Source organism: Lycorma delicatula, chromosome 9 (genome assembly GCF_047948215.1).
Source record: "Lycorma delicatula isolate Av1 chromosome 9, ASM4794821v1, whole genome shotgun sequence".
Classification (NCBI taxonomy): Eukaryota; Metazoa; Arthropoda; class Insecta; order Hemiptera; family Fulgoridae; genus Lycorma; species Lycorma delicatula.
Genome location: NC_134463.1, coordinates 42,316,139 through 42,334,781, shown reverse-complemented (window position 1 = coordinate 42,334,781; position 18,643 = coordinate 42,316,139). Strand labels below are relative to the sequence as shown.

General features: G+C 30.7%; 1 protein-coding gene across 1 annotated transcript in view; it reads right to left on the bottom strand.

Annotated features, from left to right (window-relative positions):
• The window catches only part of LOC142330258 (thioredoxin domain-containing protein 11), a 68,795-nt gene that overhangs the window by 35,331 nt on the left and 14,821 nt on the right, over positions 1 to 18,643 (bottom strand). Inside the window, exons 3-7 of the mRNA XM_075375443.1 lie at positions 16,542 to 16,778; positions 13,682 to 13,882; positions 12,628 to 12,819; positions 9,256 to 9,343; positions 4,112 to 4,388 (exon numbers count right to left, since the gene is read on the bottom strand). Coding sequence (XP_075231558.1) covers positions 4,112 to 4,388; positions 9,256 to 9,343; positions 12,628 to 12,819; positions 13,682 to 13,882; positions 16,542 to 16,778 — 995 coding nt within the window. The remainder of the gene's footprint in view (positions 1 to 4,111; positions 4,389 to 9,255; positions 9,344 to 12,627; positions 12,820 to 13,681; positions 13,883 to 16,541; positions 16,779 to 18,643) is intronic.

The following is an 18,643-nucleotide window of genomic DNA, read 5'->3' as shown; positions in this document are numbered from 1 at the left end:
TTACATAGCCTATACTACTCCCGGTAATGTAAGGATTCCAACATAGGGCCATACATCTAAATTGGTTCGGCCATTATGCTGCTATGGTGGAACGAACAAACACATCCTAACTAAATACATTACATTCCTTTTTGGGCAGTCGTGTAAAAAGGCAAACTGTACAATAATATTTTCCTTTTTTGTTATAAATCCTGTCTTCTGAATGTCTAACATTTTAGTCTACCCGTGCCCCTAAAAAAAACTTCATTTGCTATAGAATGAAGTCAGTCAAACTCCCATTGAGATCATCCATTTATTAAAAGTAAATGATCATTTCCAATGACATCCTTTAAGATGCCTTCCAAAGTAGAAAAAAATCTGCTTCCTATGAGCATTCATCACATCCACTTAAACAAATAATCCACGAAATGAAATCTCATTTGACAGCGTGGAAATTAATCTGAACACAGATGTTATTTAATAAAAAGTAATTCTATTTGGAAAGAAAATCATACCTGTTCATTTTGTGAATATCTAGTAATTAATCCTCCTTTATTCTAATCATTTCACATACATGATTTAGCATCGATTCAACAAGTATACTATGCTTTTTTTTTTATTTCTTCATCATGAAACCGCACCAATATTGCTTCAATGAGATCAATTTTTATGGTATAATTCAATGAGATTTGTTTTTTGACTATTGCCCAAAGTTTTTCAATTGGGTTTTCTGGAAAGCTGCCTGGCTATGGGAGCACTTTACTGTTTCGTTCTTCAAAACATTTGTACACTTTTTTGGTAGTACGGCATGGCACCAAATCTAGTTGTAACATTTTGTTGCCTTGTGGGAATTCCTTTTGAAGTTGTGCAACAACCCTTTCCTTCATTATCTTTATGTATCCATTACTTTTCAACATAGCATAGGAAGTAATGAAAAAGGGCCTTCAAATGTGAAAAAACCCCAAAACATTTTTTGTGGGGATGCTTAACTGATTGTAGGATATGAGCCGCTGGTGATGTATTTTAACCTGATTTTTTAATGTGTGGAACCCTTTGCCCCTGAACATAAAAATGTGACTCATTGGAAAACATAACATTTTTCCAGTCTTCTTTGTACCAGTTAGCGTGTGCTTTGGCCCACAAGCTTTCCATCCAGTTGCAAGAAGTTGGCAGATAACAATATTGTCATGTGTAAATCTGTTCTACTGCCTCCAAATTCTCTATTTAAGTCAGCAGCAGATAATTTTGGATCAAGTTTACTTTATCTCACTAATAACCACCGATCCTGTGTTGGAGTGGTTTTTCTTTTATGACCACATTTGCCTTTCCTTTGTGAAAAGGAACCAGTTTCTTTAAATTGTTTTAAAATCCCATTTACTGTCCCTAGCCCAACACCGCAGTCAGAAGCTATAAGTCGGGTCATACTGGTATGCTCAAAACGAGACACAATTTTCAAACACTTTCTTAGAGTTATGTCCATTACTATATATTCAAGACACAGAACAAAAAATACAAAAATATGATTTTTTAATAAAAAATTAAATAAACTTTTATAAAACATGAAAATTTCTGAATAACCTCACAATAAATATACAACTTAAAGAATGGATGTGGTCAAGTAAAGTAGCCACAATATAGAAACAAACAAAAAATTCCTTGTGTTTAGATTAACTTGCACACTACTTGTTTACGCCATTGTGTAAAGTTGCGTTATTTCCTATGAATTCAAAGCTAGGGTTGGGTCTTGTTGTTTGTTTCAGGCTTGGTAAATTTATTATTATGTTTCGTATCAGGCTTGTCATATTTGTATCTGTTTGATTATATTTGTTTGAGACCTGGCGTCAGTCAGACGGGCGATTCTGTCATCTTAATAGTGACCGCGTGCTCTTTTCTTGTATTATTTATTGTTGCCTTCACACACCCTTTTTTCTTTCGTTCCCATACTAATACATGCACACATCTCTTGTTTTTTACACTTGCTCTCTCCTGTCCACTGGATAGGCTTGGTTTCCCCCTCTTTTCATTCACCGCCATTTTTTCGGCAGAGTAGATCAGACATTCACCATGTGCAGTAGACTGTGACTTTTTCTCTCAAACTTTGTGATAATTACTTTCATCGTATTCTTACTTATAAACGACGTGGTCATTCTCTCTTGCTCTTCTCGTCAGCTTTAGTGAATTTCGCAGATTTCTATGTTTCATCTGGCCTCGTTTCTTCGACAAGTTCATTTTCAAATCCAGTATTTCACGTCTCTGTTGAAAGTGCTTCATTTACTACAAACCAGCCAATTCCATAGACTCCGAATCTTCTCCAGCTGCTTACTACAATTTTATTAATGCAGAATTTCTCCAAACTCATTGCTACAAATCTGAGACGCCATGTCCTGCTCAACCTCTAAACCACGTTTCACCCCTGTATTCCTGATACACCATTGCAGACAGACTACGCCTAGGATTACTGTATGTATTCATATGTACTTGCTTTCACGAGTTCATCTCTTGCTAATATTTGTGTGTGATACAGGCAAGTGCAAATTATTCATTATTATTCATATTAAACGTTTATGTTATCATTGTTCATGTGTAGCCCATTTTATGGGTTATTAAATACAAACTATTGTTCTTATCAAATCTACTTTTAATTTAAACACTACTTCAGAATTATAAAACTTATGTGCGATATATTTCATATATTATTATTGATAACTATTATTATATTTTGTGTTGTTCATCAAAAGTTTGTGTTCAAACGTCAGTTACTCAGAGCAAATTACCTTTACTTGAAATGTTTATTGCAATTAACTCTATCATTTAATCTAATTTAACTTGTTAATCGCCGAGATTAATTCTTATCTATTCATGCACTGAATTCATATTACTTCTCTTATATTAATCTAAAGAAAATTACTCCTGATGTGAAGTTATGTTTTTGGACTGCTTTGTAATTTTATATTTTCAAGAAAGCTTACTACTAAAAAGAACTCTATTTATATGTTTATTTATTTCAATTTGATTATTGTAATTAACCTTTTTTGTACTAGAATATTATTGTGGCCTTTTTTCTACACTAAACTAGAATTACATGTTTTAATTATTTAATTCTAAGTTGGATGTTCATAAATTCGAAAAGACCAGTGCCAATAATAAGATTTACTGTAGTTTAATTTTCTAAGTTAATGACATTTGTTCATTGCTAGTTTTTCAATATTACAGCGTATGTCAGTTATGCAATAGTTTTCAAGTCATACTATGTTTGTTGATGTTATGTTTTTTTAAGTATATAAGTGTAAATAACGTGTTTTATGTTCCCTTGTTTTCAGGCTTTGTTAAATTGTAGATTTTCAAAATGTGTATTTGAAAAATGTATATTCATGTATTTTCTCATTTAATATTATTATTACTGATATGCTGATATTTCTTATATAGAATTAAGTTATGTTTATTTCATAATTTCATTTAATTTAAGGTTATGATTTAACATAAGTTCATTTGTTTTCTTTCTAATTAAAGTCCAATATCTTTCAATATCTCATCTTGATATCTTTATTCAAAGGTCTCAACAGCTCAACAGTTCCTTCCTTAATCCTAATTCCAGTTTCATAACATCTGAGAATGAATGTAGACGTATCTGACTGGATTCTAAACTATTCAGTCAGACCCCAGAAGATAGTAGCAAAGCCCTTGGTTAAAATTTAAAATAAAGAATTTTTAATGTATGCCCTACCTCAGTACAGTTAAAAAAACTTTCTCAATAATTATTCAAATTGTACTACCTTTAACTTTTGTTAATATGGATTCTGAATGAGATGATCAAAACTAGGTTGAAAGTACATAAACAAACTGTTTTTAGCTTGAGATGAAAACTTATGGTGTAAAATAAACCTTCAGGTAATAGAAATGAGAAAGTGTTTTGATCTGCAAAGCATAAAGACTGATAAAGTGGTTTTATTTTACTGATTGTACTGGTATTGGTTTTATTAAACTATATCTTTTAGAACGATAAAATTTCTCATTGTTTATAATACAAAGCAAATTATCAACAAGTAAACAATTAACAGTGTTTTATAATATATATATATAAAAAAAAAAAAAACAAAGAACTAATGTTTCTTGATACAGAAAAATTACTTACGATTTAGGAACATTTGAATGAATACCATGGTTATTTGATGCAGCGTTACAGGTTGGTATTGCATTAATTGACCAAGCTGAAGTTGCTGATGGTGATTCACAAAATGAAGAAACAGAATGTGTTCTTTTCCTCGATTTTAAACCACTTGAACTATTAATCCAAACATTTTCAACTACTTGAACAGGTATATAAAAATTAGAGTCTGTAACTGAATTAAAGTAATTTTTCTTTCTTCGTTGACATGTAACATATATAGATTCTTCTTTTGCATTCATTTCTGAAAAATAAATTAAAACAGTTTTATAAAATTTATTCCCTCCTCTATGAATCATGAGACCTTGCCGTTGGTGAGGGGGCTTGAGTGCTCAGGGATACAGAGTAGCTGGACCGAAGGTGCAACCATATCGGAGAGGTATCTGTTGAGAGCCAGACTAAGGAATGATTCCTGAAAGAGGGCAGCAGCTCTTTCAGTAGTTGTTAGGGGCGTGAGTTACAATGACTTAAACGGCCGTATCAACATCACTCAGTCCTCTGAGTACTGCGCAGCTGAAAGCAATGGAAAACTACAGCTGCTTTTTTCCAAGAAAATGTGGCTCTCTGCATTTTCACATATCAATAATGGAGGCGCCTTCCTTGGTAAAATATTCCGGAGGTAAAATAGTCCCCCGTTCGGATCTCCGGGTGGGGACTACTAAGGAAGGGGTCACCAGAAAATTAAAAAATAACATTCTACGAGTCGGAGCGTGGAATGTTAGAAGCTTAAAAAAGGTTGGTAGGCTAGAAAATTTAAAAAGGGAAATGGATAGGGTGAATGTGGATATAGTAGGAATTAGTGAGGTTCGGTGGGAAGAGGAAGGCGACTTTTGGTCAGGTGATTTTAGAGTAATTAACTCAGCGTCAAATAATGGGCAGGCAGGAGTAGGTTTCGTGATGAACAAGAAGATAGGGAGGAGAGTGGAGTATTTCAAAACGCATAGCGATAGAATCATTGTAATAAGGATAAAATCAAAACCTAAACCGACAACGATTGTTAACGTTTATATGCCTACAAGCGCCCATGATGATGATGAGGTAGAGTGTGTATACGAAGAGATTGATGAAGCAATTAAACACGTAAAAGGAGATGAAAATTTAATAATAGTTGGAGATTGGAATGCAAGCATTGGAAAAGGCAAGGAAGGAAATATAGTGGGTGAATACGGGCTGGGCAAAAGGAATGAAAGAGGGGACCGACTTATAGAGTTTTGCACGAAGTATAATTTAGTAATTGCCAACACCCAATTTAAAAATCATAATAGAAGAATATACACTTGGAAAAAGCCAGGCGATACTGCAAGGTATCAGATAGATTATATCATGGTTAAGCAAAGATTTAAAAATCAACTCGTTGACTGCAAAACTTACCCTGGAGCAGACATTGATAGCGACCATAATTTGGTGATAATGAAATGTAGATTGGGGTTTAAAAACCTGAAGAAAAGTTGTCAGATGAATCGGTGGAATTTAGAGAAGCTTGAGGAAGAGGAGGTAAAGAAGATTTTCGAGGAGGACATCGCAAGAGGTCTGAGTAAAAAAGATAAGGTAGAAAATGTAGAAGAAGAATGGGAGAATGTTAAAAAGGAAATTCTTAAATCAGCAGAAGCAAACTTAGGCGGAATAAAGAGAACTGGTAGAAAACCTTGGGTTTCAGACGATATATTGCAGCTGATGGATGAACGTAGAAAATATAAGAATGCTAATGATGAAGAAAGTAAAAGGAACTATCGGCAATTAAGAAATGCTATAAATAGGAAGTGCAAACTGGCGAAAGAAGAGTGGATTAAAGAAAAGTGTTCAGAAGTGGAAAGAGAAATGAACATTGGTAAAATAGACGGAGCATACAGGAAAGTTAAGGAGAATTTTGGGGTACATAAATTAAAATCTAATAATGTGTTAAACAAAGATGGTACACCAATATATAATACGAAAGGTAAAGTCGATAGATGGGTGGAATATATTGAAGAGTTATACGGTGGAAATGAATTAGAAAATGGTGTTATAGAGGAAGAAGAGGAAGTTGAGGAGGATGAAATGGGAGAAACAATACTGAGATCTGAATTTAAGAGAGCATTAACAGATTTAAATGGCAGAAAGGCTCCTGGAATAGACGGAATACCTGTAGAATTACTGCGCAGTGCAGGTGAGGAAGCGATTGATAGATTATACAAACTGGTGTGTAATATTTATGAAAAAGGGGAATTTCCGTCAGACTTCAAAAAAAGTGTTATAGTTATGATACCAAAGAAAGCAGGGGCAGAAAAATGTGAAGAATATAGAACAATTAGTTTAACTAGTCATGCATCAAAAATCTTAACTAGAATTTTATACAGAAGAATTGAGAGGAGAGTGGAAGAAGTGTTAGGAGAAGACCAATTTGGTTTCAGGAAAAGTATAGGGACAAGGGAAGCAATTTTAGGCCTCAGATTAATAGTAGAAGAAAGATTAAAGAAAAACAAACCAACATACTTGGCGTTTATAGATCTAGAAAAGGCTTTCGATAACATAGATTGGAATAAAATGTTCAGCATTTTAAAAAAATTAGGGTTCAAATACAGAGATAGAAGAACAATTGCTAACATGTACAGGAACCAAACAGCAACAATAACAATTGAAGAACATAAGAAAGAAGCCCTAATAAGAAAGGGAGTCCGACAAGGATGTTCCCTATCTCCGTTACTTTTTAATCTTTACATGGAACTAGCAGTTAATGATGTTAAAGAACAATTTAGATTCGGAGTAACAGTACAAGGTGAAAAGATAAAGATGCTACGATTTGCTGATGATATAGTAATTCTAGCCGAGAGTAAAAAGGATTTAGAAGAAACAATGAACGGCATAGATGAAGTCCTACGCAAGAACTATTGCATGAAAATAAACAAGAACAAAACAAAAGTAATGAAATGTAGTAGAAATAACAAAGATGGACCACTGAATGTGAAAATAGGAGGAGAAAAGATTATGGAGGTAGAAGAATTTTGTTATTTGGGAAGTAAAATTACTAAAGATGGACGAAGCAGGAGCGATATAAAATGCCGAATAGCACAAGCTAAACGAGCCTTCAGTAAGAAATATAATTTGTTTACATCAAAAATGAATTTAAATGTCAGGAAAAGATTTTTGAAAGTGTATGTTTGGAGTGTCGCTTTATATGGAAGTGAAACTTGGACAATCGGAGTATCTGAGAAGAAAAGATTAGAAGCTTTTGAAATGTGGTGCTATAGGAGAATGTTAAAAATCAGATGGGTGGATAAAGTGACAAATGAAGAGGTATTGCGGCAAATAGATGAAGAAAGAAGCATTTGGAAAAATATAGTTAAAAGAAGAGACAGACTTATAGGCCACATACTAAGGCATCCTGGAATAGTCGCTTTAATATTGGAAGGACAGGTAGAAGGGAAAAATTGTGTAGGCAGGCCACGCTTGGAGTATGTAAAACAAATTGTTAGGGATGTAGGATGTAGAGGGTATACTGAAATGAAACGACTAGCACTAGATAGGGAATCTTGGAGAGCTGCATCAAACCAGTCAAATGACTGAAGACAAAAAAAAAAAAAAAAAAAAAATTTATTCTGTGAAAGTTACAATATGTATAATGTTTATAAACATATTATGTTTCAAAACCTGTTACAATCAAAAAACAAACATTAAATATCATATGCACTACTCACTGAAATTAAACTTATTTTTTCCACATGACAGCATACATGAGAGGTCAGGGAAAATGACAGGGAATGTCACAAAATACTCACAGAAATATTAGAAAGGTTAACCCTCTATTACAAAATAAATAAACTTGGATGTCTGATTAAGATGATCACTACCATTAATCTGCCTTACATTTTTTTCCAAATCTTAAAATCTCCTAATTTTATACTTTATTACTCTATTTGATTTTCAGAAGCTTCCTGTAATATTTAATTTCCAAAGCTTTTTTCCTTTTCAGATTTCCATAATGTCTATGTTTAGGGCAAAAATCATGTTACTACAAGCCATACAGGATAAAATTATTCAGATCATAGTAAATTTAAAGATCAAACAATACAGATTTGTTTTAACAAATAGAGTGGCAAATCAAATTCTGGCAGCAGATATAATTAGTTTGCACAACTGATCCTTTGAAAATTTACCAGTTCATCAATTGTAGTTTTATTATTACTGTACTTTTATGAAAATTTTGTTCAACCATAAGGGATTAAAATTTGTTACTATTGATATGCCTGCAAAGGAGACTTCCACACTATCCTGGGTTTGAGACCACATGTTACCACATTTGTATACCAGTGATTATTATTATTACTCGTATTATAGGTTTTAATGGATGATGGCTAAATTTGAGAACAACTAACAAGAGCAACACTGCGTTAATTGGATTCATGTCATTGCATTTGGAGAGAAACAAAAGCTAATACAATTTTCATGATTTCAAAGTCAAATTAAGTAACAATAATTTTTCCATTTGCCAATCCCCATGGTGGAGTGGTAGCAGTTCAACGTTAAATTAAAACAAAGGTTTAATACTTCAAGTCATAAATCAAGAGTGTTGAGTAAGTATGAAATTAAGATGTTTTTATAAAAAATTATACGGAAGAAGCTTATAGTGTGATCTTATAAAAAGAATTAGGTCAGTAGACTAAGATATCCGAGTTGGATAATTTTTTAACAGAATAAAAACATTAACAGACAAAAGTAGAATAAATGAAACAGATAATTCAGGATAAGCATCATGTAGGATAAGTATTACATATTAGAAGATTAGTCTATATGATTAGTGCAGAAAAGGAATGGATAAACAGTAATATGAAACCTCAGTTTGTTAAATGTCTTATAATAAAATAAATTTAAATAAATGCTTTACTGTACCAAGGAACCTTAAGGCAGAATGAATCAGAAGTTATAAATCCTCAGTTAGAGTATAAATTATTCCTGAACAACCAAATAAATAATCTTTATTTGATAATTTAATAAAACTGTTCTATTCCTGGATAACATAAAATAATGATAGCTAGCCTAAAGACCTTCAGATAATAAGAAATTATAAAACAATTAGAAAATGTTCTTAACTTAGTAAATATAAACAGATTCAATATATGATTTATGATACTTACTTAATTTATTAACGGAGAAATAGTGAATGAAATCACACACATCTGTGTTGTTTTTACAATTATGATAAATGAAGCCAACTTCTCGAAGCTGAAAAGAGATTTAGTAAAAAATTAAACTACTCAAAATACAAAGATTGTATATTAATAGAACTGATTTCTATTAAAAAAAAATCTGAATATAAAACCTGAACTAATCATCACTCCTTTGGGTACTAGATCTTATTTCAGCATGCTCAAACTTCCAAATCAAATATTTTGTATAGAATTTTTTTTCAAATCAGATTTAACTCTTGTTACATGTAGTCTTTCACAAAAATTTATTCAAATAAGAAAAGGAAACTCGCGTGAAATTAAAAAAAAAATTTCTATGCACGCCATACAATTCTATTTGCCTTCATTTTTAATCACTTGAAATTTTTTGCTAAACGCATGCTGAGGGTGTGAATTAAAAATGTTTACAGAAAGTGATGTAATAATAATAATATTTCTTCTTAGTGCATCCTGAGTGAGTAAATACAGAGATATTTTTTGATAAGAGTGGTTGCCCATTAGAAAATATTTTAAAAGAAATCGTATGTCTCGTTAAGATCTGTTCATTCAAGTTTTCTTGAAATAGGTTATGTTGTAAAGTCAAGTTAATAAAAGAATCGTTAATCAAGTTAATTAACAAAAAAATCATTTAGATTTATTTTAGCAACTCATGAATTTTAAGATGTCAGTACAAGCAAACAAACATATACAAAAATCCATATGGATTTTTAAAATTATTTTACTATATTTTAAGGTACCTTGTATTAAAAATACATACAATAAGTGTGTGTATATATATATATATATATATATATATATATATATATATATATATATATATATATGTATATATATGTATATATATACACATAAAAGGCACTAGGAAAGTTATGCAATATGATGGAAGGATCATCATATGTACTTACAAGTTAGCATGTGTTTAGTCAGGTCTCAACCAGCATTGTAACTGCTCTAGTCACCGTCTCAGTGTCATTTGCTTCTTAGTTATATCAGTGAAAAGAGCTAGTGATGTTGTTATGGTCTAAAACTAAATACCGAGCAATTTTGCGCTACAATTTTCAAAATGGGTTAAGTGCTTATAGGAAATGACTCCTGTGCTTGGAGAGGATTGCCCTCATTGCACAATATGGTACTGGTAATCTGAATGAAGAGATTTTGGCCTTGAGGACGCTCCAAGGTCAGATTGACCACCTTAATCCTGTGATGGAGGGAAAGACTGCTGCAGTATGAAAAATACTTCAGACAGGCAGGGTGTGACCTACCACCAATAGTGGTATCCTTGGGCATTCATGCACTAGCAAGTTTTAGTATTCTTGTACCACCTTCAAGTTAGAAAGCGGTATAACATTTGGGTGCCACATAACTTAATCGATGATCAGATGATAACACGTCGTGTTTCATGGTGCTGTGAAGTGCTCAAAAAGTTTTCAATTGGAAATTCTCCTTAGGTGACCCATAATGTGACAGGTGATAAAACTTGGCTGTGTTATTATAATGTCCTGACCAAGACTTAGAACAAAAAGTGCATGTTTAAAGATGATAAGACCCCTCAAGGCTGTTGAAAAATCTAGATCAGCAAAGAAGAGAATGGTGGCCGTATTTTTTAGTGTCAGAGGGGGTTTGGAGCGTGTTGTGTTGGAACTCAAAAGACACTTACATGGAAGTGGTCTACTAAGAAATGCCTGCCAAAAGTTGTCAGAGCTCTCAAAAAGCTGCACCCAATCTCAAGGACATCATCGTGTTTCTTCACTACAATAATGCTCCAAAATCTGAACCAAGTATTTAACCAGCACTGAAATAAACCAGTTGCAGCACCCTCCCTACAGTCCTGACCTCGCTCCATGTGACTTTGCACTGTTTCCCAAGTGAACAACAGACTAAAAGGGGGGCATTTTACTAGCAATGATGATCTCCTAAGGGCTTAGGATGATGAGTATGGCCAGATTTCTCACAAAACATGTCAGGATTTCTTTGAAGACTGATTTCAAAGGATGGAGACAACATATAATTCTATAAGTGGTCTTTATGAAAGTATTCTCATCTAAGTTAAAAAGTCAATATGAGAGGAATTAATCAAATTACCTATCTTGGTATTGAAGAATTATTTCTCGTGTTAGTTTTGTAGCTAGGTAGGAAAAGGGGACATATTTCTGAACATCCTACTAGGGGTATAGAAGTCAATATCATTCAGTAATGAAGGAGTATCAATTTTCCTATTTAATATTCAATAACAAAGTATATCAAAGAATATTATTCTAATCTTCAAAGTGTTTAGATTAGTCAAAGTTAGGGTAAGGCTATAATCATGTATATTATACGTCAAAGTTTGATCCAGCAATACATATAATACCTTAAGAAATAAATTATTGAATAAAAGTTTTCACAACTATATTTAAAGACACAGATGAATTGAATGACTAAAACTGCAACAAGGTTAAATTTTGAGAATGCAACCTACATATTATCTGTGAAGAGAATTAATTGTTACCTAGTAACAAAAGTTACAATCAAGAAAACAAAGAGACGATAGAAAGAAATATAGAACAAAATATATATCAAATCATTCAAATTTTCAAGAAGGGAAAAATCTTAAGAAAAGAACACTATAAAACAGAATATTAAAGCGTAACAAATTCATCTAGGTTGTTCTAACACTCTATCAACTGGTAAGAAAAATATATTAGTAAATTTGTGTTTTTTATATCTTCAAAAAAAGTGTTTTTCCAGGTTTTTGAAACTCTGAGAAACTGTAATCTTACTTCTGCATAAATAATTGTTTAATTCTTTTTGGAAAATGTTCAGAATTTTTTGTTTATTCAACGTGTAGATGGTTTTTGTAATACTTTTAACAAAATAATAAAATATACATTTTTTAGATTTTTTTTTGGCACTACAAGAAACTACTTTCTCATAACAACAGCACTGATTTAAACACACCTATTGTACATTTAAAACATAGCTTACTGTTTACAACAGAGAATTCTTCATATTTAGCTATTTTTTATTCTGAAAGAAAATGTTTTTATATTACTATAGTATTATGAAATTTGAAGATACACTAATGAAAGTTATTTCATTAAGGTGATTAAAATGATGCACAATCTGGGAATAGTTCTCATTTAAAGTCAACAAGTTAACCTCCATCCTTCTTAGAGGAGCCCCATTTTTAAAAATGTAAAATATATCTATTAAGGGTTTTACTGCTATATTGAATTTCAAAAATCCATGAGCGAAGAATTTTATTTGGGATTATTAAGAACTTTTGGGGGAAAATTTATATATAAATAATAAAACTTGAATAGAAAAATGTATCAGTCGAACCATGTCAAAAGCATCACTATGAGAAAGAAGAGGATTTTCTGGTGTAAACATTACAAGAACAGCACCAACATCAATAAATGGTTTAAATGTAAGACTTTTAATTCCAGGTGGTGATATCCATGCAGCAACAACATTCACATTTTGAGTAATCCATTGTGTTATTGCATCTACTTTCCATGCTCCAGTATATTCCTGAAACCAGTAAAATCCTATGATAAACATAATGTAAATGAACAAAATGTTACAAAACTGTAATGTTTTCCATAAGGATATTATATACATATATATAGTTTTGTTAAAAAATATTTCATATTAAGGTTATTATACTACTTATGAAATCTGCATTCTTATTTTTGTTAAATTGAATATTAAATATGTAGATATAATGAGTAAGATATGCATATTTTTCGTACGATAATGAAAGTATAAACATAAAATAATTTAAAATAAAAACAAACATAATTAAAATCACATTGATACACATAATAGAAACCATAAAAATAATTAATTGTATGGGAATAAAGATTATAAAATAAGCTGGAATTGAAAAATATTAGGAAAATCATTAAATTACACAACTCTACATGTAAATGTTTTCTGTAGGCAACTAAAACTGTTACATACTAAACTATTTTGAGCAACAAATTGTAGATGGTAAATTAATGCAGTAATGGTATAATAAATCATTTAAACATACAAAATAATACCATAAAGAATATTTTTTTTAAAATATGATGATAGATTAACAAATAAATTACTAAATGAATGTATATTCAGATTAATTTATGTTAATAATAATAATTAAATAACATATATAAATGTGTGTGAGTGTGTATGTACGTATGTATGTATGTGTGTGTTATACAAATAACTTCTCTGTTGCAGAACATGCAAATGGCAAGTCATTTGTGTTCCAGGTTTAACAGAAATTCTTCAAGTTTAATAATAGGTCAACAGATAAGACAGCAATGATTGTAACAAAAGAATATATCATATTTTGAAAATTTGGAATAAATACAGACTAATATATCTGGTAAATATCCACAATACATACCCGAACCTCATTCCATAAGTAGAGACTAATGGATGGAATCGCTTTTACTCCAATATCAGCAGCTGCAATACGATTTATTATTACAGCAAAACCGATTTCTTTTGTATCTTTTTCTGCTAATTTTAAAGCAGCTTCATACATTACTTTATATTCTATACCACCACGCATATTTTTAAACTCAACACACCCAACGACAATCACCTGCAAAAAGAAATTTTGTGTAAAATTCAAATTTTCAAAATCATAAAAGTGAGGACTGGATTATCTGTGCATATCATAAAAACACTTCTTTCAGAAGATTAAATTTTATTAAACAGAACTATTTACAAAAAAAAAAAAAAAAAAAAAATGAAAGCAGTTTAAATTAAAAATAAAAAAAATTAACTGTAAATAAAATTTTAATGAATGCACATTTAACTAAAAAGTAGGCGACATGAAATTATCTGAACTTTGATAAATTTCTCATCAAATGAATTGAATTTGGTAAAACGGAGAGCAATGCCATAGATTAAACACAAAAACAGTCATGACAGCAGTTTTCTAATCACCAATTTTTATCTTAAGAAATGTAAGAAGCTAAATTGATCCAAGAAAATTTAAAAATGTTTTTACACTAACTTTATAAAAATGAATTACACCAAGCAGTTAGTTAACAGGTGATAAGGCATTTAAAAATATGAATATATGTATAATATTCATTATGTAAAAAAAATGGATAGAATGTATTATCTATCTTCTTTTTCAGTAAACACGTAAATATTAATGTGGCAGTTTTTCCTAATTTAAACAAGAAAACCTTTTCCACTAGCATCATTACAGAAAGCTCACAAAAAGCCATGAGATTAAAGATTAACATCTTATACACTTAAACAAGAATTTTTCTTTGCATATATGCAATATATATATATATTTTTCTTTCTTTGTATATTTATATATATAATAATAAAAGTGCATAATGATAATGAATAATTTTCTGGAGAGCAAAAGAAAATTTTTATTTTTCAAATTCTTTTCTTATTTTCTTGTTATAAGTCAGTCTCTTTTTTGTCCATAGTATAACTATTCACAATGATTTATATTATTAGAAAAGTATGATCAGTTGAAATCTCAAAGATATACATTTGTTCCACTGATTACATAGTTTGTAGTCAAAAAAAAAAAATCAATCAAATCAAATGATCTTTGTTTTCATCAATCAAATGATCTAATTGACAAAGTAGGATTATTAGATATAAAAAAACCAGTCGCCATAACCTTTCAATTAATGCAATGACTTTTGCTTCTTTGAAGCACTTCCATCAACTTCTAGCCATTGTTTTGATTGTTCTCTCATTTCTGGTATGTATTTATAAATCACTGTTTTGTTAATTGTTATGAATCTGTGTAAAAATTCATTTGGATTAAATTCAATCAGCTTTAAACAGTGGTTTAGAAATGGCTAACAGTTAGTTACATTGTTGATAAATGTGACATCCATTTTGTTGATAACATTTCATATGCAATATTCATGTAAGATGTGTACATCTTCAGCTGAAATTTTCACATAGTCAACAGTCTCATCGAGTGTTATTCAGTGACCTTCCAAAATGTTATCATGGGCTTTTTTCAGTGTCTTCTGATGTTGCCTTATTCAGTCCAGTACATAGTTTGTCTTTTGTGCCTCTTCCCATGTGACTTCTTCCTCTTTTGAAAGATAATATTAAAACTTATGAGAAAACACTAAGATCTAGATCTCTTATTGAAGAGATCTAGATTGAATAACATAAAGTAATCAACACCCTAATGAGGGATGAAATCCAAGTGTTACAAACTGAAAAAAAATGACATTAATTTACTATCGATGCATAGAAAGAGACCAGTTTGAAATGGATGAAGGCCAATAATTTTTAATGGTGTGTGACAATTTTTGAATTCACAAACCAAATATAAATGGTTACTTTTGATGGTGTAGTCACCAAAAACAAATATTTAATTTCTGCACAATACTCATTTCCATCAAAAAAATAAAAGGCTGTTTTCTTTTAACAGCTGTAAAAAATAAACTAATGGTTGTAATATAATGAAGTATTGACAGAAATCATGTAAAGGTTAGTACTTGTCAACTATTGTATCAGTTATTCAAAAATGCTTCTACTGTTGCAACAGGTAGCACCAATGATAATTCAAGGCCGGGAAAGGCATACTGAAAGATCCACAACTTGTTCACTGGATATAAAAATAGGAGTCTGATGTTCAGAAATCAAAAAGAAGCATCTAAAACAAATTCTTTTTTCATCTAATATTCAAAATCTTAACTTATAAGAAAGATGTATATAAGACAGGAAACTCTGTTTTGACCTGTAACCTTTTTCATCAAAAACCATGGAGAGATAAGTAATCTCTATCAGCAAAAAAAAAAAATCTAATTTGGTTAAATAAATTTTTATTTTGCATCTAATATCTAAATATTTAAATTCAACTGCAAGGCAGGGAATCTTTTTATTAAACTGAATATCATAAACAATTAGACCCCTATCCATTATGATAACGAATAAGATATTTTAAAATATATTAAACAATAATATTGAAACTATAAGTTAATTACATGAATTCACAATATTAAAAAAATTACCACATTAATTAAACATTTTAACCACGTTAAATAAACTTGGGTGCTGTTTCAATAAATTTTCATCATCTTTACTATCAAAAAATAGCCACATATTGAATTATACCTGAACAAAAATTTTGGACAATATATTTAAAAATCAATAACATTTATGTGGATAATAGAAGTCTATGATACAAGGATGGAAATAGTATAATGAGGAAGGGAGTTAATCAGGTATAAAGGAGAAATGTAAAAAAAGATGTTACTCACGTCATATCTAATTTTTAAATTTTGCAAATCAGCAGCAGATTCAATTCGATGCATAGGACTCAGAAGTGAATTAATAAATCTGATCATATGCCCTGCTAATCTCTGACCTTCATAACCCACAGGAGAGCTATGTGAAGGATATGCAATGAATTCTGGATATGTTAAAATCGGAATTTTGCTTGCTTGGGAGCGGCATTCACTACCAGGCTGCCAGCAATTTATTGCTGCAAAGAACACCTACAAAAAAAAAATATTTAAACATTTACTACCACCACTTGGCTTCAAGCAGTGGGAGACATGATTAATTTGATGATGCTGAAGTAAACATCACCAAATTAATCATCATTTACTGAAAATCATGATGCCTACAGAATACACACATATACACACACACATACATAAACAGATCGAATAAATTCATTAATAGAAATAAACAAGCTTTATTGTTTTAACCATGTATTCATTCAATAATTACATCTATTTTTAAATTAAATGAATATTAATCAGATTATATAGTCAGACTAATATAAAACCTGCCTAAAAGATTGAAAAATTTAATTTGGCACAAGAACCAGTTGTATTGCAGCTGTGTGGAGCTAGATAGGGTATGTTGTACTTCTTGTAACTGGTTGGATGAATTTTATGCTACATGGATCTGTTTTTTGTTCTAGTGACTGTAACAGTGTATTTGTATCGTTTTCTTATTATATGGTGAAATTAATGACATTAAAGAATAACAAATTAAATAAAATTCTATATCATACTTTACAAGATGGCCATGAAAACTTACCAAATGCTTGACAAGTATTTAATGCGCATGGTTTAGTTTAAATATATGACTGGTACAATTCTTTTAAAAAGTCATAATGATGATGAAACATTCTGGTTAGCTTTCAAATACAATGCCTTAAAACGTAGCAAAAGTACATAAAGCCATCCTGTGAAACCAAAAGAGAACACTCTTATCACACTTGGGATATTGTAGGCCAACCATGTAAGTCAATTCTGCTGTGAAAGCTCAAGAAATTTGTCCAATAATAATTGTCATATGTAAATTTTGTGTCTATTAACACAACAATCATATACACCTTCCCTACTAACCAAACCTCTTCCCGTGCAACTTCTTCCTGTTTTGGAAGATAAAATTAAAGCTTATGAGACAACACTTCAAGATCATTGAAGAGATCTAGATTGAATAGCATAAAATAATCAACACCCTAACAAGAGATGAAATCCCAAGGTGTTTTCAATCACTGAAAAAAATGAGGTTATTGTACTATCGACGCGCAGAAGGGGACCAGTTTGAAATGAATGGAGGCCAATAATTTTTAAGGTAATGTTATTTATTTTTTATACGGTAGCTTCAGAAATTTTTGGGTAGGGGCTTTTATAAACATAAAACTGAAATATTATTGGTACCAGGATATTCCATTTTAATTCAACAGATTTTCAAAAATTTTATTGCATCACTATTTTTGATTTTCATGATATTTGGTATATGATAACTAACAACCTTGTATTGGCCAAAAAAATATTTATTTATGTTTTAAAAAAACTTTTTCTTGAGCAATAGACTATTTCTAACTTGCCAACAGGTAAAAACACAAAATTTTCATCACTTTTTCCACGAGCAAAAATAAATAAATAAGAATGCTACAGCATTCTTATTTTATATCATACAGAGGTCAGAAGGAGCTTTTTGGAAAGAGTAAAGATGAAACTTCATCTTAGAGTACTCAAAATTAATTTTTTTACATAACCAAATTTTGTAATGTTTACTGAAATTATGTTTACAAAAGTGAATAGACATGCATGGACATAAATGTTTGCATAGTCTTGAATATAAACATTGTAGAAGACTCTGTTAGTGTTTTGATTTCAATGTGATATGTTGTATTGTTGGTAGTGTTAATACTGTGGTTAGGTAATGTACACTTATACAGTAATTTTATTAGCAATGAACTTCTCTTTTATGGAATATCTTTTATTTTTAATTTTATTAATTTGAGAAATTTTTATTTTATCTGTAGAGAAACTGGGATAAGACAAAGTGAGGTGCTATTGGTAGTTTTAGAATTTATACTAATTATATTGTGGTTGTA